This window comes from Oxyura jamaicensis, chromosome 2 (assembly GCF_011077185.1).
Source record: "Oxyura jamaicensis isolate SHBP4307 breed ruddy duck chromosome 2, BPBGC_Ojam_1.0, whole genome shotgun sequence".
NCBI classification, from domain to species: Eukaryota; Metazoa; Chordata; class Aves; order Anseriformes; family Anatidae; genus Oxyura; species Oxyura jamaicensis.
In genome coordinates this window covers 103,741,930-103,768,118 of record NC_048894.1, presented here as the reverse complement: position 1 = coordinate 103,768,118, position 26,189 = coordinate 103,741,930, and the positions used below count along the sequence as shown (strand labels likewise).

The following is a 26,189-nucleotide window of genomic DNA, read 5'->3' as shown; positions in this document are numbered from 1 at the left end:
CAAAAAATCTTGCACAATGAAATATTTGAGATTTCTCGACACCTCTTTTTCTGAACTGACTTGAAAAAAGAAAAAGGCTTTTAAGACCCCGCTGTTGAACTACACGCAATAAATACATAAATTTCATATTCCACAAAAAAGAAATAGGTAGTTGCATTAATCTCGTACATGGTTCCTCAGAGCAGACACTCTTCAGTTCTGCATCACTGTGCAAGATGTGATGCATTTAATCAATTCCATATTTATATAGATGTAAATCCTTGGATGTATTGTAGGGAAACTTTCACTGTTAGTGAGAACAAAATAACGAGGATTCTCTTTAAGTGCTAGCGTGTCTGCCACCCCCTTGCAGATTCAATCAGTGCTGAGACAATGGTCTCAAAAAGAGATGACAGTGAACAACTTTCCAGTAACTAAAAACAATGATGTGTTGAACGTTTCATACAGAATCAACCTCTGACCTAACACTAAGAAGTCCTCCAACTAAACCATATCCCTAAGCTCCACATCTAAATGTCTTTTAAAGACCTCCAGGGACAGTGACTCAACCACTTCCCTGGGCAGCCTATTCCAGTGACTAACAACCCGTTCAGTAAAGAAGTTCTTCCTAATATCCAACCTAAACCTCCCCTGGCACAATTTTAGCCCATTCCCCCTCGTCCTGTCACCAGGCATGTGGGAGAATAGACCAACCCCCACCTCGCTACAGCCTCCTTTTAGGTACCTGTAGAGAGTGATAAGGTTGCCCTTGAGCCTCCTCTTCTCCAGGCTGAACAACCCCAGCTCCCTCAGCTGCTCCTCATAAGATTTGTTCTCCAGACCCCTCACCAGCCTTGTTGCCCTTCTCTGGACTCGCTCGAGCACCTCCATGTCCTTCTTGTAGCGAGGGGCCCAGAACTGAACACAGTACTCAAGGTGCGGCCTCACCAGAGCCGAGTACAGGGGGACAATCACTTCCCTGGACCTGCTGGCCATGCTGTTTCTTATGCAAGCCAGGATGCTGCTGGCCTTCTTGGCCACCTGAGCACATTGCTGGCTCATATTCAGCCGACTGTCAACCAATACTCCCAGGTCCTTCTCTGCCAGGCAGTTTTCCAACCACACATCTCCCAGCCTGTAGCTCTGCTTGGGGTTGTTGTGCCCCAGGTGCAGGACCCGGCACTTGGCCTTGTTGAACTTCATACTGTTGTCCTCGGCCCATCGGTCCAGCCTCTCCAGATCCTCCTGCAGAGCCTTCCTACCCTCGAGCAGATCGACACACACACCTAACTTGGTGTCGTCTGCAAACTTACTGAGGGTGCACTCCATCCCCTCGTCCAGATCGTCGATAAAGATGTTAAAGAGGACTGGTCCCAGTACCGAGCCCTGGGGGACTCCACTAGTGACCAACCTCCAATTGGATTTAACTCCCTTGACTAAAATTGTAATTGCGTTGGCCGGGAATCGAACCCGGGTCAACTGCTTGGAAGGCAGCTATGCTCACCACTATACCACCAACGCTGTGCCCTTAGCCTCAGGCCTGTCTGAGGAATGATTTTCTGGTAAGACAGAATTGAAGACAGCATTAAAGAAAGTATTGTATTGCATAATTTTAAAATGTATTCCTTTCACTAGAGAAGAATGTGTTGAAACCTAACAAGTTGAGTCAAAGGAAGTAGTCTGGATCGAGAATGGAGGTCTGCAACCAGGAAACAGACCTGTGGGAACAGCTAACCTAAGCATGGCAAGCTACACTTGCCTGTTTTTCTGCTTTTCATGACCATCTCACTGCAGTGCCAAAAGCAGTTGTGCCGTTCAGGCAGAATCTTTTATAATAAGCACTGTGATTGCTGGAGCTGTGTGGAATTTTTGAACTGATTTAGGCTAGGAAAGGAGAAGGTATGATTCCTTAGTGGCAGTGAAAGCAAGTCCAAAGATCAAGGACTGCCTTTGCTGTGTTTGAGCATGTCAGATCAAGCAGGCTGTCTCCTGTTTCAGCTTGACTAAAACTCTTAAGTTCACTGGAATGTGATTGAGGCAACCTCTACCTGTCTGAATGTGGAATAATGAAATCCAGAGTCCCTACCAAATTTGGTAGCATTTGAAGATTTTCATGTGGAAGCGTCTCAGTGCTGAGTGATGGTGAAAGGAGATGCCCTTTTGGAGCAGGGAATGTTAGAATTGGGAAAGACTGCAAGAGTCTTCTTCAGAAAGCGTCTCTGGGGCTTCTCTTCTGAATAAAGTTTGAAAGGGTGGTTAGGCAAAATTTTTCTTCCCTGGACTGCTCCATTCTACAGCAATGAAAGCACTGTGTTGTCAGGCTGAATATGATCTTTGAGACACATGTGGTTTGTGACTCCATGCAAATCGGATTTGTATATGAAGTTTGCAGTAAATGTCTTGGCTCCTATCAGCTTCTCCTTGACAATGGAATGGTTTGTGACAACGGGTAACTGAGACGGCCTGTGTACTTAGTAAGTCATATTCTCACATACACAGCTTGTGTATGAGAGAGGGAGAGAGTGTAAATAAGTACCATAAGTGCGAAGATTCTGAAAAATGCTGAGATTTTAATAAAAAAAATATATATATACATATATGGTTGCAGTTGCTCTGTGTATGTAGTGATTGGCTATGCCAATGAAAGGGTTCCTCTTGATAGAAACTAAAATCCTACCCATTATTTATTGAAACAATTCTTTAAGAAGAAACAATTCTTTAAGAAATATGGATATCCTGATTTAGTATTTTAAGGCTGTTGATGTCTGTTTGATAGCAGAAAGCAACAAGGTTGCTTTCTTTCTGCTCTCTTTTATGTTTAAGATTTTGTGATATGGAATATGGAACGTGTAAATCAGAACTTAGGTTCTCGCTGGTCAAATGACTGGGTTAGGTTGTAACTGCTTGGGAATGAGTTCAGTGGACTCTCCAGTTCCCCCTACCCAGAATAAGCATAAAAACCACTGATAACTTTAAAAGCATTTTTTTTTTTTTTGAAAGTCAGTGGTTCTGAATGGGAGGAAGGAAAGCAAGTTGCTTATCTAAAACTAGAATTGGTTTCGAAGCTATAATTTGTGCAGTTATTTTTGAACAGTAATTTCCTTGTGGACTAGCATTGAAGCTTTATTTTATCTATTTTATGTGATTCATGTAGTTTTATGTGGCCTGACAGGTTGTATGTGTTAATGATAAATATTTTTTTCCCCCTCAGTCCACTTATACAACCATCAATAACAAGTTTATAAAACTTAAACTTATAAAACTTGTTATTGTTAATCTTCTAATAACTAAACCTGAATAGTAAATTGAATGTGCAAAAATCTTAAATTTATTTCTAGATCATCTTCACTTATTTACTATCTTAAAAATGCATTCATTATTGAGCAAGTGAGCTCTATTTTAGACGTTCAATCTAATATGAGGATAGTGCTAACTTTTTTTTTTTCCTTTTATTAGGAGCCGTACACTAATTCTGGTGAGTCCTAATCCATCACTTGCCACGAAGCCTTCTGTAATTCCTTGGAGTGGGCTAATCTATATCCATTGTGATAATGGACAAAAAGTACGTGGCTTACTTGAGAGCTGAGTTTTTGACTTTGCTTTGCTGCATAAGAGCTAGTAATGTTGCTAAAATCTTTTAGATGTGGAGCACAATTTCTATAAACTTGATTCTCATTTAAATCCCCTATCTACTCAACTTCCCCAAATTTGTAAAGTTCACCTTAGAGTTTGTCTCTAAAGAAGTACTGTAACACAAACACTTAGACTGAATTGCCAACAAAAATTGCATCTGTATACCCATCACTTATACATCAATTTCTAGAAATGCTAGATTTATATTTTTATCTATATATATATATATATTTGTCTCTGCTTTTTTATATTTACATATATATTTATGTATTTGTTTTTATATAGAACTCTAACTGATCTATATAATATTTTAAGATGAAAGAAGTTAAAATAGGTTACTGGACAAGACACCACAGCTCCTTTTGGGCACCCTTAAGGTGAATTTAACCTTCTGGCGGACAAGTCTGTGATAATGTGTAGAACAGATTCTCCTCTTCATGTGTTTTAAGCCAAGACTTTGCCCTGATTAAATTAAGGCATAATAATAAAATTTATGAAGCCAACAGGTTTTGTGCTTTCATCAGCGTAATAGTAGAAAGGCTCCTTGGTAATCTCCTCCAAAGAAATAGACATTTGATTGTCATTTTTACAGCCAGTATGTATTTTGGGTTAATTATAATGGTGCAGGGAGATAAATTAAAGACACTGAAAGGATAAAATAGCCTATCTACTTACCTTCTTGATGAAGGAAAATGATGTGCATGATACAGAACTGGAAACTGCTTTGGGGGGAGGGACTCTTTATCAGAGAGCATAGTGATGGGACAAGGGGTAACTGTTTTAAATGGGATTAAGGTAGAATTAAATTGGATATTAGGAAGAAATTCTTTATTATGAGGGCAGTGAGGCACTGGAACAGATTTCCCAGAAAACTTGTGGATGCCTCATCCTTGGAAGTGTTCAAGACCAGGCTAGATGAGCAACCTTGGGCAGGAAATGTCCCTGCCCATGGCAGGGGTGGTAGGACTAGGTGATCTTTTAAGGTCTCTTCCAACCCAAAACATTCTGTGATTCTGATTTAAATCAAACAAGCCCCACTGCACACCGTCTTCCCCCCTCCCCTCCCCCCCCCCCCTCAAAAAAAAAATGCAGAGAACTTGATGAGAAGAATAAGTTGAGAAGGAAATGAACATTCTACACATCTTTAACTGTTATGTTTTACAATATGAAAAAGGTTTGGAGAGAATCATAGTCACTTAAGTTGGATAAAACCTCTAAGATCATTCAGTCCAACCTTTAACCTAGCATGGCTGTGTCTACCACTAAACCATGTCCCTAGGCAACACATCTACATGTCTTTTGAATACCTCCAGGCATGGTGACTTAGCTGCTTTCCTGGGCAGTCTTTTACAGTGCCTCACAACCCTTTCAGTGAGAAAATTTTTTCCTAATATCCAGCCTAAAGATCCTCAGACGCAACTTTGTCTTACAATCTTAAAACCTTATGAACTGAAGTTAGAGAAGACCAAGTAATTCATTTTTTTTTCTGTTGGAATGTGAAGCTGGACAATGTGAATTCTTACAGCTCAAGGAAATAGAGCTTAATGGTTTGACTTGTTGATATAAAAATGTTCACTATTTAAATCTTTCTTACTCTCCAAATTGTGCAAAAGATTATTAAAGTGCAGATTCAAGAGGAGAATGTACAAGATGTGCCTGGAGTAGGCTCTCCATCTAGAAGACGGGATATATTTACTCTACAGTCTGCAAGTCCTACTGTTCATGTGGCAAAACCTCTCTCAGCACTCCCCTTAACAAAAATGGAAATAAAGAACAGATCTGTTCTGTTTCCTAAAACCAGAGTTGGCGAAAGCTCAGGTAATAATACTTGCATAGTAAATGGAACATCTGCAGTATCTTACGCTCATAGTTTTTGTTTACTATATTGCATGTTTGAGAACTAGAATACATTGACTTGGTTTTTGTTGTTTTCATCCAGTGTGATTGGACAGTTCCCTCTTTTGATATTTGCTGAAATGTTAGTCCTTGTGATGGTATCCTTTTTAGAAAGAAAGAACCTTTTTTTTTTTTCCTTATGTGGTATAGCAACACCGTTTCTTGCAGATAGTTTACATACAGACAGATAAGTTGCCAATTCCTTAAATTATGATGAATGCAACCATACTGTGCCTCCGCAAAGAAAGTGCCTTGTGGTTAATGTGTTTTGTTGAACCTTTTTTTGGATCATGCTATTGTGAAATACACTTGTTCTCTTCATCTTTGTATGTGTCCCTAAGATATTAGCTGAAGCTATCTATGTGTAGAAGAGAAATAAACGTTCTTCCTTAGGACAATAGGAATGTCAGCTATGAGACTGGCTATCCCTGTCCTGTTCAAAATGATCTAGGAATGATCTAGGAAGATGTTGTTGACAATGGTTTCTAAAATCCTCAGTTTGTACTTTTAATTCCAGTAATGCTTAAAATTCTTCAAATTACTGTATGGAGTTATCGTTCTGTCATCTACATACCAGATTTGTTAGTCCTTGGTTTGGTTGGTCCCAAACAAGAATACTGTTGGTGTTCTTCACTAAGCAGCCAAATAATATCTTGAAAGACAATTTATTTTCATTTTTATTTTTTTTTGGGGGGGTGCTCTAGAAAGAGAAGATATCTGCCAAAAATCTGAATGCAATAAATTCAGAATGTTGAAGGTGACTTAGATTTCTCTCTTATAATGGTCTTATTCTGGATTTTAAGCTTACTTCCTACTACAAGCAGTACATTCATGTAACTTTCTTGGACATGCTTAACAGTCTTTGGTAGAATTATCTATTATTGTTTAGGGTTATTGAGGGTTAGGTGTAGGTCTCACTTTGTTTCTTGTAAGCATCTTTGATATTGTTCTTCACTAGAAGATTTACAAATTTATTTATATGAGCTTTCACGGATTTTACAACAGTGTGCTTTAAGTCTGCTCTTGAAGTTTCAAATCTACTTGGCATCGTGAGAACTGTTTCCATGAAATGTCTTTGTGTCTGGAAATACAGGCTTTCTGTTTAAATCCTTTTAACTAAACGTACTTGACCAAAGGCTTTTAATATGTTTATATATTTATCTGTCTGATGTTTCTCTTCCAGAGAGTTACCTGGAAATGGAGAATAAGGGAGATGAAAATGTAAGGTGGAATTTGTCGTCTTTTACGCCACCTTATGTTAAAGTGAGTGAATGCTTGTATTGGTAGTGTTCAGCACCAATCTCTTGTTTTTTTTCTTGTTTCCCTCTTCCTGCTGCTCTTTCTCCTTCTAGCCTCTCCAGAAAAAAATACATACTTCAGCCTGAACTCAGTTTCAGGGTTTCTTCTCAGTTTTTCTGCCTGTCCACATGAAGGAAAAGTTCTACTCTTTTCCTCCGTACTGTGCTCTCTGGCTGTGAATCAGTGCTGTGTGGGACAATTTCTGGTTCACTTGAAGAATTTGCCAGTGCTCATCCAATGTAATCCTACAGATTGCCTTAAATAATCAAACATAAGTAAAAGATGTGTGTTCATTTCTGATCCAGAATGCCAGACTAGCTTACCTTGTTAAGAGACTTGTGCTTCTAGCATACTATATGTGATATCTCTGTAGGGCATTTAAAGTTAAGTCAAGGATATTTGAATCACGCTTCTGTTGCCTCTGCGATTGTAGCTGTAATGTTAATGTCTGTAAATACTTTACTATTTTGTGATAGTTTGAGATGGTCCCTTTGGTTTTAAGGTAGAATGGTGACTTCCTCTGTGTAGTAGTTTCATGTCTCGGCTCATTTGCCAAAGGATTCAATGTTTGTTTATTTGAAAGTAGTTTGAGTGCATTTTTTTCAGTCCTTTGCAAGGATAGTGCATGTGCATGCGTGTGTGTTTCTTTAATGTCTTCTGAATCTGACTCGTAACTTTATTTGCAGGATGTGGATGGAACTGATTCTGTTTATAGGGTTACGTACTCTGCTTTCAGATGTTACCGTGTTTCTGGTACTCTTGAAGCTCACGGAAAAGAAAAGGTACATTAATATGCTTGAAATACATCAATTTACCTTAACTGTAAAATGATGCCTTATGGGAGAAATTCTTGGAAATAGCAGTTGAATTTTTGAAGCTGGTTATATTCTATCTGATAATGTGTATCAGGTAGTCAGTCTCTACTTCCCACTCACTGTCTTCTTACCTTGGCTGTTACAGTGTCAGCTGAGTTGATTCTAAGAATTCATGAAATCTGTAGTTTGACTTTGTGCCACTTTTTGTGTGTTTTAGAAATAAACTATCCTAGAACAGAAAATTATTTTCAAATGCTTTGTAAAATCCACAACAACATTACAACTCATACTGTGTGATTACAAAACTGATGTGAGAACTAGTTTCTCTTCCTTAAGGAGAGGTCTCTTTTTGTAGTTCTATAGGAACAAATGTTTGTTCTTGAAATTGGTATCATTTGACTTACAATTTTATCTTCTGGCCAGTAGAGGGTTTCATAACCACAGTTATAAAACACATTCAGAGATGTACTTGAAGGGGTTTCTATAGGGCTTTTGTCCCTTACCTTCTCCCCTAAATACTACTATAATTACAGAATGTCAGGGATTGGAAGGGACTTTGAAAGATCATCTAGTCCAATCCCCGGTCTGTTCCAATTCTGTCTGTTAATCTTCATGAACACCTATCTTACTCGTTACAGATTGCAATATTGATGATGCAATTTAGGATCTATTTACGATAAATAGAAGATTTCCTTTCAGTTTCATTGGTTATGCTACTACTGGAAACCATTACTGGATTCTGATTTTAAACAAATGTGTTTGCCTTATCAGTCCCAATTCAGGTGTATTTATTAGAATAACATTTTGATTATTGGCGTATGAGACTATTGGGCACAGATGATAAGGTGTAGGTTGCTGTCACTATTAGCTCTCTTTTTATCCCAACTCTGAAATCAAAGCAAGGCTACAGTTGAATTAACCAGGTACGACATTATATAGAAAGGATCCTTTATTACATAGGTGGCCTTTAAGGATGATCAATTATGTGGCATGTAATTTACTTTAAATTTCAGTCCTTCTAGTAACTGTAGTACAGGCTACTTATAGACTGATCTGTTGGCAACTTAGCTGACGTGTTCCCCTTGTGGTACACTTCTCACCCATTAATAAAAATAACTGTGCAAGCACTTGCTGACATTTTTTAAGGAAGATTAGCTGAACTTAATTTCTGTGTGAGTGCTTACACAACCCATTTCATCAGAACTTTTTTTTTATTTGTGTGTTAGGGAGGATGAGCCATTAATGTATGCATCAATTTCTGTAGTGAACAAATTTTGCGCTGGCTTAACTGTAACTGTGTAAGTACGATTGTAAAGTTGGATAGTTTATTTTAGTAAACTTCTGCACATTTTTTCTCTTGCTTTGGTAGGTTGCTCTAATATTTCTACCTAGAGACACTGGGGATTACTCCCAGTTTTGGGACCTTGAGTGTCACCCTGTTGAGAAACCTAGTTGGAAACACAAACTAAGATTTCAGCTTTCTGGAATAGTGAGTATATAAATGCTATGAAGTCTGTCCTGAGCATAATTTTTTGATAATCTATTAATGTTACTATATAGTAGTATTTCTGGCATGCCCCAATATGATTCTGAAAAAAAGGGGAATATTTTGTTAGCTGAAATTGTACTGCTTTTCTTATATTAAAAATACATTTCTTATCTTGCTTATATGATAATGCATTACCTTTTGTCACTAAACATGTAAAATATTTGTCTGCTCAGAGAAAGTAGAGAAACTTGACCCCTGTGGGAATTCTTTTTGTAGAGGCAGGTTGGCTTATATCAGACACAATACACTGGTTTCATTTATGTAAATGAATATCAAAGTAATTGCCCTTTGCTCTAATACGTAACTTAATGCAATACTGGAATTTAAAAACACGTATATTGGTTACATGGATATGTTTCCGATGAAGTCTATTTGAAGCCTTTATCAGAGCTCAGTATCGATGGGAGTGTTTTTTGACACTTATACGTGGGAGCGATTAGATCTGAGCTCTCCTTTGTACACCCCATGTTCCTCAGGTCTCATATTATGGTGACCTTGGAGAGAAGGGTTTGGGTCTTACAACTAGTTTTCTGCGTTCTTTCCTTACTTTTCTTTTAATCACTACCTCACCATGAGGCACTTGAAGGAGTGAACTCTTTAAGAGTGAACTCTAATGCTTGGTTAAGTGAGCTCAATGTGAACAACTTTGTATGTTAGGTATTATGTGATTACTATATGTTTTTATGTCCTCTCCAGAAAGTTGGACTTGATTTTTTTGAGAAGCCCAGGTAAATACTTAGGGTCTTTCTGTAGAGTACCAAGGATGTTTCAGTAGAAGGAATTTTACTTATCCTTCTTGGCAAGATACCTGCCTTTTTTTTTTTTTTTTTTTTTGTAGGGTCTTTGTTCTTCCCAGTAATTATGTTGAAAAGTGGGCTTGTTAGTGATGTATATGTTAAGTGGCTTCTAATTTTTGCAGGAAGAATGAGACCTGTATAATATCTGGTTTGAGAGAGATTTTTTTAGATTTCATCAAATTCTTTGAATATAAGTTTCTTTAAAATGAGGAAAGCATCTATCATTTGACTGTTAAAAGCATGTTGAAATTGAGAGAAGATTAATTCTTTATTAGAAATCTAGAGTTCTGGATGATTCCCTTCTTAGAACATGACTAGTTGTCAGAGTTGTGTTAAATCTTTGAGCAGCACAACTTGATATTAAAGTTTTTGAACTAACATGTCAGATTTGTTCCTCTTGATTTTTTTCTAAAGCTGTTTTAACAGTTAGATCATTCCAGCATCTCCATATGCTTATGGGAAAAACATTGCAGAAATATCTTGAGATCATTTTGAAAGAGTTGAAAACATTTTGTTTATCATCTGGGTAAGGAACTGTGTATCAGTTTGCAAGAGAGGTCGACACAGAACATTTACTTAGATGGTTGCAGCTTTTTAATCAGATCCACTTTTAGTTGATATGACGAGTCAATTATTGTCTATTATGTCCCGGGGACCAAGAGTTCAGACTGCATTATTACAACTTTGAAAAGGACTTGTATCATGGTGGGTTTGCTGAGGCAAAGGGGGCTACTGCTATGGTTAATGTGACTTTTGATAAAACGAAGTCGGAAGACTGACTGTCATTCACAATGACTGAGCAGTATTTTTTTATTACGCCACTTCAAAAGAAAAGAAAATGTGAAGGAGATCAGGAAAGAACTAAAAGAAACAGGTGAATTTAGGAAAATCAGTGACACTGCTTTGATTTTTTTTTTTCTTTAAGAAACAATTATCTATGACTTTGATTATGCTCTGCATGCATTTGTAGTCCCTGCAGCTAGAAACCATAGTCAGCAGCTTAGAAGGTCCTGTCTCCAATCTGGTTCTATGGACAGAGAAAGCAAGAACTGTACATACCCTTTGCAGCTCGAGCATGTCAGTACTCTGGTGATTCAAATTCAGTCTTTCTTTTTCCTGAAAAACATTTGATAGACTGCTATCACAAACTGGTCAAAAATCATTGGAGTAAAAATAAGTATCACCATTGTGCACAAATCTCTTGGATTGGTATTTTGGTTTAAGTATTGGTCTGTTCTGGGTAAAGCAGTGAATCAGCAAGAACCTGTCTGAGTTATGATTGCTCACATGGAAAGTTGAGAGCTGAATAAAGAACTCTTGCTATTGTTTGAAGATACTACATTTTTTAAGCACAATTTGTGTACTTTAGCTGTGTAACTAACTTTTTAGTACATCATTTGGCAACAGGCAAAGTGAACAAACTGAGCTCAATTTCTCAACGCTAAACACAAAACATATAGTCGCTTAGAAGTCATGATATGGTTTTTATTGTTATCAGTGGTATGGAAGCTTCATCTTCTTTGGGTATTCTTGGAATAAGAGGAGGAAAGACTTTTTAAGCTCAGTGAGCAAAACAAATTCCAATTTTAAAGCTAAACAGATTCATATGCTCCTGAGGTTCCTTTGGATCAACAGCACTGAACGTAACCATTTGGACAGCATTAACATACTGCTTTCATTTGAAACAGGCAAAATCAGTAGGGAGTCAAAGCAAGCAATACTTCACGATGCTCTTACAAAACCAGGAAGATCCTCTGATTGTTCTGTATTATTGTGTAATGTGTATTATTCCCATGCAGTAAAGTTGCCCTATTCTAAATTAGAATGTGAATGATAACACCGAGGCATGACACCCATCATGTTTCCTTACATGGAAAACTTAAAATTCTTGAAACGAGACATACCAATCCTTTCTCGTCTTTGTGTTGGGTTCTGTAGTAGATCATGAGTTATTTACAATTGAAGAGTATTCTCTTAAAACTAGATTATTTTTTTGTTGTTGCTGGCTGCTACTACTTCTGACAGACTGATTAGCAGCTCCTTCAAGACAAGAAATAAATGTCTAAAAGACAAGTTTGTCATAGCAGCTCTGTTGAAGAATAGTCTATTTTTTTTAGTCTTCCCTGCATAAGGGAATCAACTGCTTGTCTAAAACATCACTGTTTAAAAAAAAAGTAATAATAATGATAAAGATCATATTGTATGATCATAAGCACAGGAGGTAAAGAATCTCTGTTCTTTTCTGTCTTTGTGCAAGTTGTTGTGACCAGTGGAGCTCCAGACAGTATCTGTCTAGATTTTGACAAACAATGAAGAATTTGAAATTAGCTACTTGGCAAAGTATTCCCTTAGGGTGAGCTGGTTTTCTTGTGTTACAGAGTACCCTGAATAGAGGTCCTCAAAATGGTAGATGTTTTGGTCTAATATCTCAGTTTAACAGTTACTATATAATGCACTATTCTTTTTCTCTGGAGAGATCTTTATTTGGGAATGATGTATTATCTATAATACAGAAGTATTACAAATTTTCTTGATTTTTCTGAGAATTTAACCTATAATGATGACTTAAGTCTGCCTTTCAGAGCAGTTGTTCTGCTGACTTTGCTGTTCCTGAAGCCTATGGGCAGAATATCTGCAGAAGAATTGTTAGTGGCTTTCACGAGATTCTGCCTGCATTGCTAGTTTGCTGTGAACTGGCTTGTGAGAAGTATTTATTAGGCACAAAAGCCTGTTAGTGTTCCTCCCAAATTACTGCTTTTGTCTTAATAATTCAGACTAATATTCTGAAATTTTATACTTGGGTGGGGAAAAAAAAAAGGGGGGAAGAAAAAGCCTTAGTCCCTTCTCTTCGGTAAAGAAAATTACTTACATTTTGTATTTAAAGGCATCTCTATTTTTCCAATAGGGTACTAAAACTGAAAATAAAACTGCAATTGTGAAAGCTTCCACAGATACCGTCATAGGAACTGGGCTTCCAGTTCTACCAGAAAGGAAGGTTTACTCTGAAGCACGTACAATTAAAGCAGGGTATGTATGGGGCAAAAATTGAAATGAGAGGCTGCAACTGCGTAGAAGCTTAAAAATAAACCTTTTCACTGTTAGGATAGTTATAAGTCAGAACAGGCTGTCTAGAGAAGCTGTGCAGTCTGTCTGTGGAGACTTCTGGGACTTGACTGGACTGAACGCCGCGAAGCTGTAACTGACCCATTTTGGAGTTTCTACAAAACTGTAAAGTTGCTTCAAAGAAGAGCAGCATTATACTGCATATCTTAACTTTGCTGTTCTTCAATCTAAAGTTGATCTAAAATTCTTATTCTATGGGAGGGGAGTAAAATTTTCTGGTTAAACATGGAATCCCTGGAGAGAGGTTACCTCTCCAATAAAGCATTAGGGAGAAATTCAAATTGTAAAAGTGTGTATAAGTAAATATACATATACTTACGCTGCAGTGATGCTTTCATTATACTCTTAATGGCTAAAATGTATAGCCTATAAAACTTAAGGTGACAGAGTTGATACCTTTAGGATCTTTCTGTTTTTCCTGACTTACTCTCATGAGAAATCAGAAACGTCTTGAAGTATGCAGTCAATATATGCAGACCGTGTAAATAAGAAATTTTAATATCTTAACTCTCTTTTTCAAATCAGATCAAGTGATATAACTCGAGGGGTATATGCACCAGAAGACCTGTACACTTTTCCTCTAACTAGAGTTGGGGAATCACGCACATTAAAAGTCAACTTGCGAAATAATTCCTTTAGAACGCACTTGGTAAGTTTTACAAACTTGCTTTTAAATATATTCTCATAAGTCCTTCCAGCAGTTCAGCTGCTATTTTTAAATCTTAACAGAAGTTTGCAATAGAGCAAGTCTTAGCTTGATAATTTCAAAAGGCAGTATTATAGCTGAAGAATTCTGCTCTGTAATTTTTCTCTTTTCTTCACTGAATCAGTGAGGTTATTTGTAATATATGCAATTGAAAAAAATATTAAAGTATAGTTCATGTAGATTTGTTGTTATCCTGATTTATTTTTTGATTTTTAACTCATTAAAACATCCTAAGATTTGGATTTTTCTTAATACTCACAAATATGGGCATTTTATTTTCAAACACTGTGTCTATCTAAAGCTGTATTTGTAATTGACCTTGTTTATCTTCGCCATGTTTTAAATTAAATATGACAGGCTTAGATACAGCGAGTTTTTAAGCATTTTTTATTAAATTGCAGCTGACATTCTTGAGTCCCAAAGAGCCTTTCTACATCAAGCACTCGAAATACTCTCTAAGGTGAGTAATGCTTATGCTAACACTCTCATCTAACAAAAAAATTTAAAAAGAAATTCAGTAAGATAAATATCTTGTTAATGTACAGTGCGAAAATGTAGATATATACATTTAATTAGACAGACAGAATGCTGGGTATTTATATATATGTATTTTTGCTAATGCTGTGCTCTGTAATCTTGGTTAGAAGCAGAATAAGCCCACACAGTTATTTCTGCATCTGCCAATTTCTTCTCTGCAAATTGTTTCTAACAGTGCTGCTGCTTTTAATGCTAAGCCTAATGCTTCACTTAACCGTTTGGCATACTGTGCACAATCAAGTCATTCCTTCCATTTATACTTTGTACACAACAGACCAAGCAAATTGCTTTCATCACGCTTCTAATTTGACAAATCTGCAGAGCTGCATCAGAGATTCTCTGCAAATACAAGGTTTGAGCAGCCAGTGGAATTGCCTGGTCATACCAAATACTTAAGCATATTACCTGCATAAAAGGAATCTTCACGTTGGTGATAACAATCCCTCAAAATATACCCAATCATCTTTGGAGCTGATTACAAGTATTTGACAGACCTGTTAGTCATCTCTTCAAGAAATACAGCATCTCTTCTGTGCTTGTCTGCAACAGTGGGATTGTCAGAAAGATAGAAATGCAATCGTTTCATTAGAAGTCTTACAGCACGCATTCTCAGTGTTTAAACAGATCCCCATTTTAAAGATGGAGAAACCAAGGGTATACAGAATAGAAATTGTGAGCCAAGTCAGAAACAGAACTACGAGATACTCTGTCTCCTAATCAAGTTTCCTGCCTACCAATGGTACTTACCATTTATTACAAAAACAGGGCTGTGGTGTTATTAACCACAGGTATTAAAGGTATTTTTAAAGACACTTTTTATTGTTAAGTGTTAATACTCTGCTTAAGCAATCTTCCAGTGTCGCTGGAAACTGGCTTTTTAAATTAAATATATCGGACAGTACAGAAGGGGTTTTTATGGAAGTAGCAACCAAAATAAAATCTCACCAAATAAAGGTGACTAGCTTGTCTGTAGCTGTACAGCCTCACAGATCTAAATACAGGATGTCATAACACTCAATGAAAGATGAGTAACTTTAATGGAAGATACTTAGATATTTCAAAAATATTCTTGAGGAATGCTGTCAAAGCTATTTGGTATATTTTCTATGAGAGTTGATAAACTCCTATTGCTTTCATCCAAAGTAGAATTAACAAGTCTAAAATTGAGCCTGCTATTTCTAAAGGTTATCAACTAAATATACCCTACCTTTTAATAATCACATTCTAGTACCGTTCTTCTAGTAAATTTGGCTATTTTCTCCATTTGTAAATATTAGCCTCTTCTAGCTTTTTTTAATTCATTCATCTGAAGTCAACATAGCGCTCTGAAAAAGTTCTCCCATTTAAGAGCTTAACGCACAGAATAATTATGTGACTTGAACAGATGCTTTTTTTTTTAAAAAAAAAAAATAATTATTAAAAGAATTTTAAATTTATTTTATTTGAGAACAACATCATTGAGGATTTCAAGAAAGCCAGCATTAACTGCATCCTTCTAGCCCAGGTTAACTGGACATATTGTAGAGTAATGTTCAAAAGCAATTAGCTAAGAAAACTGTTCTCAGGAACTTGGAATGTTAGTCTGTAAATAAGTTTAAAAATAGCAAGTACCACCTGTCTACATTTGGACCAAAAGAAGTGTTACTTAATAAACATGGACTCTTGCATGCTTTTTATTTTGAGGGCCAAATTTGAAAGCAATCATGTGTAATCAAGATTTAAATCTGGGTAGTGAAATTGCAGGTTTACGTTTGTATTTAAAATCAAGAAATCTGACCTTGAGAAGCCGGCACAGTGGTTTGCCAGTTCTTGTTTGAATTGGTTGTATGCTCACAAGTACCAGTAGTTAGCAGTGCTAATGCCTTCACCTCTGTTTGCTAAAATGAAAATAACAACAGGCTCTATCCAAAATACAGCATCTTGCAACCAAAACTGCAGGAAATATAATAAGGAATTTCAGTAATTTTCACCAAATATCTTAAAGCATATATATATATGTATATATATGCTAAATGACATATTCATGGTTAAAATACAAGTCCTGTAAAGAATGGGGGGGAAGAATGTCTGAAGTTTGCATTAAAAAGAGGAGTTATGTTTGTCGACAAATACAATATGAGAAATTCAATATAACATAGAATATATGCATATATTCTATGCTGCAAAGAGTACTTTTAACAAGATAACTCTCAAGTTTTATAAATATATGGATGAAACATTATAACACTTGACTTCATAAGACCCTTTGAGTAAGTTCTGTTTCTGGAAGGATTACCAGATTATGCCTACCTAAAGAAGTTTGAAAACTAAGGTATTTCTATTGTCTTCAGAAGCCATCTGAAATAACCTGATTACAGGGTAGTAGATATTTCAGATACTGTGCTAAAAGGTAAAACTCTTCTGCACTTCACTGATTTATTTTTGTTTCCAGTCGCCATTATTCTTGCAACTGTGATTCATCATTCACTATTGGTTACTTGGTTACTATGAGTTAGATGCAGCTTACCAGTATGGTTTCTGTTGAAATACTGGTTTTGGAGGACTACAACATTAGTTTGTGTTTGACTATGAAGTAGGCTTCAGACATACCTGACTTCAGCAATACCACTTGAAATTGATGCAATAACATGTAAAAGCCACATAGACTTCATAGACTGAGTTGTGGGCATAGTGACAAGTTTGAACTGAAGTAACACTTCTCATTAAGACCAGAACAGTTAATTGCATGTGAATTTGAGTTGTCCTGACAGTACTTTGACTATGTTCCTGGTAACTGTACTTCAGAAAACTCCTCTGGGTTGCTTCCATTAATTAAGAGCATTTATACTATGTAGTAGACCAAAGAACTGTTACAGTTAGAGTCTGACCTTCCTAGTTTTCTTTGTTGAAGAAAGTGAAAATAGCATCTTTCCCTTTGGACTAGGAAATATCAGAATTCAAGGCCGTTAAGCCTTATCTTGGTAGCGAGAAGTCAACTGGCTGCTACAAAGCAAACTGAGTAATATCTGACTAATTCTGCTTTTAGAAAGGACAGTGTATAGCACCAACTAGATGTATACCTGAATTCATTGGTTAAAGTAAATGAAATATAGTTGCTGTATGCTAAGAAACTGCTCAATATTATTGAGATCATATGTTAACTATTTGGGGCCATCTCTTGAAAAGAATTATCTATGACTTCCTATTGTTTAATAGTGTAAGTTTGAGTTTGGTTACATTGTTCTTTTTGAGTAAATGTTAAGATATGTAAGGAAGCACACACATGTGATTTTGAAGATGATAGACTTGTGCATACCTCCTAAATTTACTTTTATTTTTGTAAAGCCCTGAGTGGATTGGTTGTATGCAGCTGTAGTCTTGATTCTTGCTAAATTTTCTTCTCTATTGCAATGTATCTGTTATAGTGAAAAGGTCTTACTGATGTTCTTCATTTTTAAAATATTTTTTTTTTAAACTAAGCTGAATAAATATCTTCATCCCATGTGTTATAGGTGTTTGAAGAGGCAGAGCTTGGCAGATTGGTTGTATAACACTAAAGTATGACATGAAACACTTATCTGGCTGAACTCCTTTGCTGTATTGTTTATTTTAGTTCAGTACTTCATGATTGTGTCGTTTTTCTACCAACTCAGTTAAAGAATACGATGGCACATCTGTCTATATTCTGATGGTGGATACTCCTAACAGGTTACCTCACCGATCACTTTCTGTTTAACAAACAAACAAAAAAATCTAAATACATTTTCAGGCTTTAAGGAAAAAAAAATATGTTGAGATCAGGTTTATGCATAGGGCAAATATTATGACTTCCAAGTGTAGAAGAAGGGTAATTGCACAGACTGATTACAATAGGTTGGATTATTGTAGAAGAAAACATATATGTAGAGATAGGAACAAATTCAGAAAAAAGTAGGGGAAATAAACACAATGCAGAGGATTTTGCATAGCACTAATTACTGTCCCGGGCAGAAAAGTGGAATTACAATAAAGTTTAAAAACAGTCTTATTTTCTTTGTCTTACTGACTTTTGCTGTTTGTTTTTCCTTATTCTACTACATGCCTGCTACTGTTACCTGTCGGCTGCCACTTAGCACTTCCAGCTTCTTTGCTTGTATAGATAGTATTTATATTTTAAAATGTTCACTCTAGGCTTTTGACAATTAAGACAACCAGCCATTACATCCTACCTAGAGCTGACTTTATTATATATATATATATATATATATTCTTATAATATATATATTTTTTTTTTTACTATTTGGTATGTTTTTATGCAATCTGAATAGAAGAACACTTATATAATCTAAAAAGATATGATGCAACATCTTGAAAATACTGTTTGAGGGTGGATGCATTTATTGGCTTGTGATGATTCACGTGAAATATTTATTCATATGGAAGCAATTAGAAATGAAATTATTTTACTAGTTTCAAATCAATCAAGAATTGGAAATTTTAGTATACTCAACTGAATTTTGAAAGGAAGAAATGTAGTAACTGTGCTCTAAATATAGTTCAGGTACTATCGATTATCTTGCAAAGAGGCAGACCAAACCTAGTCAGCTAGACTAGCAGCAATGAAAACTAATACTTTGTATAGTTAGTAGGAAAGAATAATCTTTTATAATTGAACTCCCTCTAAGATAAATAGATCAAAACTATAAAAATAAATAAATTGATCCAGTATGCATTCAGTACACTGCTCTTTGGGAAATCAAAACTAGAACTTCTCTATCCGGTACAACTTACTTGCATATTAACACTGAATGTACACATAATTGTCTCTTTACAGATCCCATCATTACATCAACGTGCCAGTCCAGTTCAAGCCACCTGCAGAAGGCATATTTGAAGCTGTCTTGGCTGTGCATACAGCCAAATTTGGCTATGTTAATATTCGACTATGTGGTAAAGCTGTTGCAAAAGAAAAGTCAGAACAGTTTTATAGCCCTTTATAATAATTTATAACGGTTCATGCAGTTTAAAATATTGAAGGATTTGCTACTACATTTCCATACTAACTTCCTACTTGTTTTGCCCTGTGATGCTGCTTTGACAGAAAGTCTTCTTTAAGATGAATTATGGTGCTTGTTCTACAAGTATATTTTCATAGTAAAAACACTGAGAAATATCATTGTATGTTTTAAAGTTATCATGTTCTAACTTATGTTTCTGCACTTTTGTTGAAGAGGGAGGTTTTCTATTTTTGCATTTATTAGGACTAGTTAGATATGAATGTATTTTATTTTTAGCATTGTACATACAGAAATAAAGCGTGTTAACCGTTGATTCTATCTGATTTCTGTCTTCGGTTGTTAGAGGGTTCCTCGCTGTAAGTAGATGATTAATCTTCCTGTTCTTAGAGGCAGGAATCTAGCAAAACTATTTTTGTGTGTGTGTGTTTCGTTTTGTTTTGGGGTGTGGAATGAAGCGGTTGCAGTACAGAAGCTGACTTGTTAAATATCATGCCTTCAACCTGGTAAAGGTGGGACCATAAAGCTGACAATTATCCTATACCTCTGCACAGTTCAGTGGCAGACATAAGCATTGCTTTTTAATCCTAGCAATGTGAAAACATAAATTCAACATGAGCAATACTGCCTTCAGCCCTCCAAGATGATTCATCTAGCTCAGCATTCTGTCTATTAACAGTTGCAAACTAGAGATGATGTTCTGGGAGATCACGTAAGCATGACTTGCTGCCTTTGGTTCCCTTTGCTTGTACTTGCCAACCATCTGCAGTCATTGGATTAGGGATGGGAGGTTGAGATTCCCACCTATTATTTTTTTCCATTTATGCACCTGTTCATGAATTTATTAATATACTTCTTTGAACACCTTTTCATCTTGTGTCATGTACCACCTCATGGGGCAGCAAACTCCAGAAGTTTGTTGCTCTTTCAGAAAAGTTATTTTGGTATGTGCTAAGCTGGTTTCTTACTAATTTTGTTGAGTGCTCTCCAGTTCTTATATTGTAGAATGATCAACAACCTGATTCTACAGCCAGGTTACCCATTGCTACCATGCCCTTTGTACCCTTTGGCTGTTTGATAATTTATTTCTGTAGCAGATATCTGTATGCCTTCAGTAGCATAATGTTCATAAGCTATGAGAACTATTCCTTTGGTTGATAGAAGAATGAGTGAAATTCATTTAAATATGAGATGGTTTAATTCTGTTTTCTGACAACCAATATTTGAAGATAACTTTGAAGGGAAAACATAAATTGCCTTTGATACATTCTACCACAGTTATGTTAAAGTCTACGGAAGTGTACTACAGCTGCTTTTTCTTCATTAAAACATAGTTTCTCAGCAGACTGGACAACAAGAAAGGGAGGATTTACTAAAATGAATTTAACTAGATCTCAGTAGACTTGCCTCCAGTGTATTCTAGCAGGGTATGTGTAGTCTCCTCTCTGCTAGATGTTGTGATTATCTTCTCGCCTTCTCTCTGGCTGTTGCTGCTTGCGCATTTCCCTTGTTGATTTGATGGCTGTGTACTTCTGAATACTGAACTGGAATGAAAGGAATCTTATGTTGTCGGCTGCCTTTCCTCAAGAGACTTGGCTTCCTTATTTGAGAAAGACTTTGGTGTCCAAAAGCCAATATTGGTTCCATTTTAAATGCACAATTGGAAGTCTCCCTCTTCCAGAACTGAAAAAAAGATAGGCTTTGAAGATATCCACACTGAGCTCAACGCATTTCCTAGCAGAATACCTTCCAGTTGTCCTCTGTTCTGAAGTTGTCCTTGCCTTATGATCCCGGACTCTGCAATGAGGCAAGCTTCAACATCATCTGATGCTGTATCCTGAGGAGTGGTTAAAATTGATCTTTGGAAGAGATTTCAAATAACTATGCAGCACACTTAGCAAATCCTATAGCCTAAACTTTTTCATACAAGGTAGTACATATTACCGCACAGGTTCTCATAGGCCTGAGCTGCTTTTAACTTGATTTGTAAGTTGTCCAGTTGTCAAGTGACAATTGTCCCCCCTGTCTAAGGTTAATCTCTACCTGTACAGTGACATTTACACATTAACTGCACAAACGAGCAGTGACCATTTGGGCCTGGGAAAGGCAATTGTGCTACTTCCAGGTGTACTACAAGTTTGAATAAAGTGCCAACAACACACTTGTTAGTGCAAAGAGGAGGAGCTCATATGCCTGGTGAAGACGTTAGGATGCTGTCAGCCTGTCCTGACCTTCCCCTATTATTCCTGAGGAAGAATAATATTCTTGAGGAAGGTACTGCCTACTTTAGGACAAAGAGGAATACTGGAAGGGTATACATAACACCCTCAGGTGTGTTAAAGCTAAGACATTTTTGCATGACAACTATAGCTATACTTTGACTTTTTATGTGTGTTCATGGGATAATTTGAACTAGTAAACTTGAAAGATTGATCAGATCAAAATAAATTTTTATTTCTATAGGTATAGTGTATTTCCTCTGGCCCATAAAGTCATGGAGTATAATCCACCATGACTGGTGAAGGACCTTAATTTCAAAAAGAGATCTTTTCTGTCTATCTCCAGATAACTAGCAGAGCATGTCATGTCCCTGAGTGATGTTACGACCTATAGACCTTTCTTGGTAACCCTCAAATAAAATTATCTTGCTGACAGTACTCATTAAGACCCTGCAGCCCATTGCCACCAGCTTTTTTTTTTTTTTTTTTTTTTTTTCTTAGAGTTTTACAATGTAATCCTTCAAGTACAGGTGGAACATCATTTACTGTTGTCCAAAGGTACTCTAGTCTTGGTATTCTAGCTACTGTTGCCTGGAGGTACTCTAGTCAAGACTCCAGTCTTGTTGATGAAATAAAACATTTGAAAGTACACTGGAGAGATGTAAGCCATTACAAAAATTCTGGCATCTTCTCCGTGGCCTCTTCAATTCTTCCTCTGAAAAGGCATTTCTAAAATGTTACATATGGTTGTAGATAACTGCATACCACAGTAGCTTTATCTAGTCTTCCAGAATGGACTAGAATAGTTCAGTTGGAAGAGACTTTCAGAAATCATATAGCCCAACTGCAGTGTTGAATGAAATGCAGTAAGGATGTTAACTCAGTCTTTCAGGAGATCCCACTTTGGCAGAAAACTCAATTTACTGCTAAACTTAAATATTAGAAGCCCCATCTTCCTGTCTCAGCAGTGGAAGGAATTTTACAGGACCTAGTTCCTGGTAGGAAGGCAGATAATCAAGAGAAAGTGTCTCATACGTTGCTGCGAAGCTGTTACAACTCTGTGTAGCTAAGGACTGATGTGTGCATTTCTCCTGATTGCTCTGGGAGTAAACAATGTACAGCTGAGCAGATGCTGGGCGAGGGCATGAGGAGGGTTGTTTTGTCTTAGTTTGTTTATTCATTCCACTAGGTTTTAAGGGACTTCTGTCTTGGTTGAGAGTCGTAGTTCCTTCGAGATATCTTACCAGTACTTCCTCTTAAAGTACACTTCTCATAGTATTTCTGAATGCTAAAGTGGCTCTTGTGTGCAGAATGAGCTACCTGTTCTTGTGTAACAATTTTCCATAGAAACAGGAGAAGTGCTTTTGGAGTAGACCTCCTAATTATCCCTACTCACTGTGCTTTGATTTGTGTTGCTGACCAGTCTTAGAGTATGCCAACTGAATTACTTTTGGATGAGTTGAAACCAAAAGATATCCTCCAGAAACACTGCAATAACTACCAGAAACTTGATCTCTGAAATCAGACTACAGCTAGTCTAGAATACTTCGGAGATATATGTAGAATGGATGTACAGTCATTAGCAACAACAGTTTAATGCTACAGATTCTCTTTAGCTACATTAACAAGTAATGTGAAACAAAAGTCTTATTTATTGAAGAGAAGGCTGGTGATTCGTTGCTCATAGAAGGCATGTTTGTTGCGCATTTACTACTCTAGCAGTAGACCATCTACTTAACACTGACATTTTAATAAACTCTGCTATGATTTAGTCGTACATGTCCAACCTGGTGGTCATCTTTTCTGAACCTGTTAGTGAGAGGGTTGATTAACCTCTTATCTTCTGACAAGCCTTGGTTTCACTGTAGAAATTGTCTTTAGATCGCTGTCTGCTAATAAGGAAGCTGGACTGCTAAGGACGAAGGATCGGTGCCTGTTAATAAGAGCTATATAGTTTTGTCTCTTTCCCTATCCGTTGGAACAATGTTTTTAGTAGTCATTTCCACAAGGGTAGATGACAATCCTCCTTGTGTTAAGATTTTGCAATGCTGGTTTCCGTAAGGATAAACGAACAGTTAGAACACATCGAAAATTTTGTCAAAGGTTGTTTGTATATTCAGTTTATTGCAGAAAGACCTGGTTTGCAGGTGACGCAATTTTTTTGGCATCTATTTGCAGCCCATTTCTCTTGATTTGTTTCTAATGACAATGAGTTTCTTTGCAGTATGAAGAGGAAACTAGAGACTGGTAACTCTGCATTAGAAAGCACCCCTAGAGCTCTTGTCCCAGCAGCTGTTTGGCTGTCTGAATTATATTGCTTTATTTGTATTCATAAGAAAAATCAAAATTATTCCAGGTGAGGGAAGAAGGATAGGTAACCTTCTAATATTTTCATTATTCTACCCCTTAGGCTCTTGTTTTCAAATGTTTATTTAACAGGAATTTCTATTAGTGCTACATGATGTGCAATTAACCTACCTACTGAATAAATAAATAAATTTGGCATCACTATTTTTTTTTTTTTGCAGTTTCAGTACCGTGTACTATTTTGTTACGGTTACAACAGTTGTTGGATGTACTGGCAACAGTGAGCATTTCTAGACGTGAAGCTTGTCACATACAGGTAGAGCAAATTATCTTTAGGAAAAGTTAAGGCGTAAGTTGCACAACGTAAACTTGAAGACAGATTTTTATTTTTTATTTATAGTGGGGTAGCGAAGACAAAGAAGAGGAAAGGAATGCTTCAGTGGGAGCCCAAATCTTTACTGGATGGTTGATTTATCAGTTCTAGATGAAGTTTTTCCCCACTAATGAAAGTCCAAGAGCTGGAGTGTAGCCAGTGTATTTTTAGTTGCAAGTTGGCAACATCAATGGGACTTCAAAAGTCTTGAGAAAGTTGCTTCAAGCTAGTTTCATTCCTAGTCTGTAAAATGAGACTGCTTCTTCTACCCACAGTTGCCTTATCTACACAGATTATATAAACTTTTGTGGTCAGTGTGATCTTGCTTTGAGTTATCCAGTGCTTACTATGAGGTAGCCCTGATGTCTGTCTTTACCTCTTTTAGGATTACAGAAAAATAGAACAACTATGACCAATTCTCAAAGACTGCAAATCAGATTTAATTAAGAGTCCAAGCCACAACAGTTGTGATCAAGGAATCAGAATTAGTTTTGTATGTAATTCTTGTCTCTCATTTTGCTCATTGTCGGTTTTGAAACTTTTTTCAATTTTCTCCTGTTGGATGCAGTCCTTTGTCTCAGACTGTGAAGATTGGCTCAAACATGCCAAGCAGGCAAACTTTTTAGGAAAAAAAGAGAAATCTCTTTCTAATTAGGGTAATCTTAAGTGTTGGTTTTAATACCAATCAGAGAGAAAATTCAGAAATAAATTATTTTTTGAAATTCATTAAGTGTCTAACACTGAGGATGTCTTTGTACCTGCTCAGCCTAATTGGGATATTAGTAATCATAATTATTCAACAGCTTTGTAAAGTTTTCACATCATTGACTACAAATGCAGTTATAATACATTCTGTACACGTGCTTCAGTGTGTTTTGGAAATTGTTGCCCTGGCATCTGAAACTAATTAGCGTTTCAGACAACCTAGTAAAGGTGCATATCAGGGCCTGGCTGTCTAGAAAGTTATTTTGATTATATAAAAGGTTAAAATGGTAAAGCGGATTTTGTGAAGGACTTTTAGTTTACAAAGTAAGTTCTTGAGGGTGGTGGTGGCTTTTTGAGGTAGAGTATTAAAGATATTCCGGCATTTCTGTGGTAGGAATGCTTGTTAAGTGAAATGCTGATATATTCCTGTTCCTAGGATCTGTGGAGGAGTTGGGGGGCTGCAGGGTTATCAGAGTTCACTACAAGGTTAGTAGGTAATGTATCTTATGTACTCGAAGTATGCTAGGTTTCTATGTTGTGTAGCATCTTTGGTAATAAAAAAAGGCATTATGGGAACAAAAGTCCTTAAAGGCTAATGAAAGAATTAGACATAGAATAGAAAGAATTTGACATAAGATCAGTCATCCCTGGATCTGTAATTGAATATCCTGACTTTTATTCACAGCTATCTTGTTTTAATTTTTTTTTTTTTACACAAGCTAGATAATAGAACTTCATGCCTTAATACTTTCATTGTATAGCACAGGTGAAGAGTATGCATATCCTTACAATCAGTAAGAAAGATACGAAATGTGAAGGATCTGCCTGCCTGCAGTGATGCCTCATATTCAGTAAGAAAGCTGACTGTTCGTAATATTGAAGTGGCAATGTTTGCATCATACCAATTTTCTCACCAAATATACCAGTTAAGCTAGAGTATTGATTCTAGTTTCCTACTTAAAATTTTGAGTTGACAAAAACATTTCTTTCAATGTACTTATTAACATTAATGATTTTTTTTTTCTTTACAGCTTTGCATTAGTTCGTTGATCTCCCATGGAAGGTGTGTTATAGGTTTCTAGGTAGGGGTAACTTCAAGTACAAAACCAGGTACTGCAAGCTGGACCACATAGTGTTAAAAAGAGGGTTTTCTTTAAACATTTCATACAGATAAGCAAATTGCTCCTTATAACTTTTAAAACTTGCTGTAATGTTGTGCTGAACCTATAGTAACAGCACTGAACACCTCACAACATAAGAAAATTAATATAGAAAATG

General features: G+C 36.5%; 1 protein-coding gene and 1 non-coding gene across 3 annotated transcripts in view; one reads left to right on the top strand and one right to left on the bottom strand.

Moving 5' to 3' along the window:
• CEP192 (centrosomal protein 192) overlaps positions 1-19,623 on the top strand; it is a 65,134-nt gene extending 45,511 nt beyond the window's left edge. For both annotated transcript variants that reach the window (XM_035317532.1, XM_035317531.1), the window contains exons 36-44: positions 3,436-3,541; positions 5,226-5,430; positions 6,692-6,771; positions 7,494-7,589; positions 8,992-9,111; positions 12,874-12,995; positions 13,617-13,740; positions 14,199-14,257; positions 19,127-19,623. In XM_035317532.1, the coding sequence (XP_035173423.1) occupies positions 3,436-3,541; positions 5,226-5,430; positions 6,692-6,771; positions 7,494-7,589; positions 8,992-9,111; positions 12,874-12,995; positions 13,617-13,740; positions 14,199-14,257; positions 19,127-19,292 (1,078 nt within the window). In that variant the 3' untranslated portion in view covers positions 19,293-19,623. The remainder of the gene's footprint in view (positions 1-3,435; positions 3,542-5,225; positions 5,431-6,691; positions 6,772-7,493; positions 7,590-8,991; positions 9,112-12,873; positions 12,996-13,616; positions 13,741-14,198; positions 14,258-19,126) is intronic.
• Positions 1,429-1,500, bottom strand: TRNAG-UCC. Its single transcript has one exon. It is a non-coding gene; the product is annotated as a tRNA-Gly (tRNA).
• Positions 19,624-26,189: the final 6,566 nt, after the last annotated feature.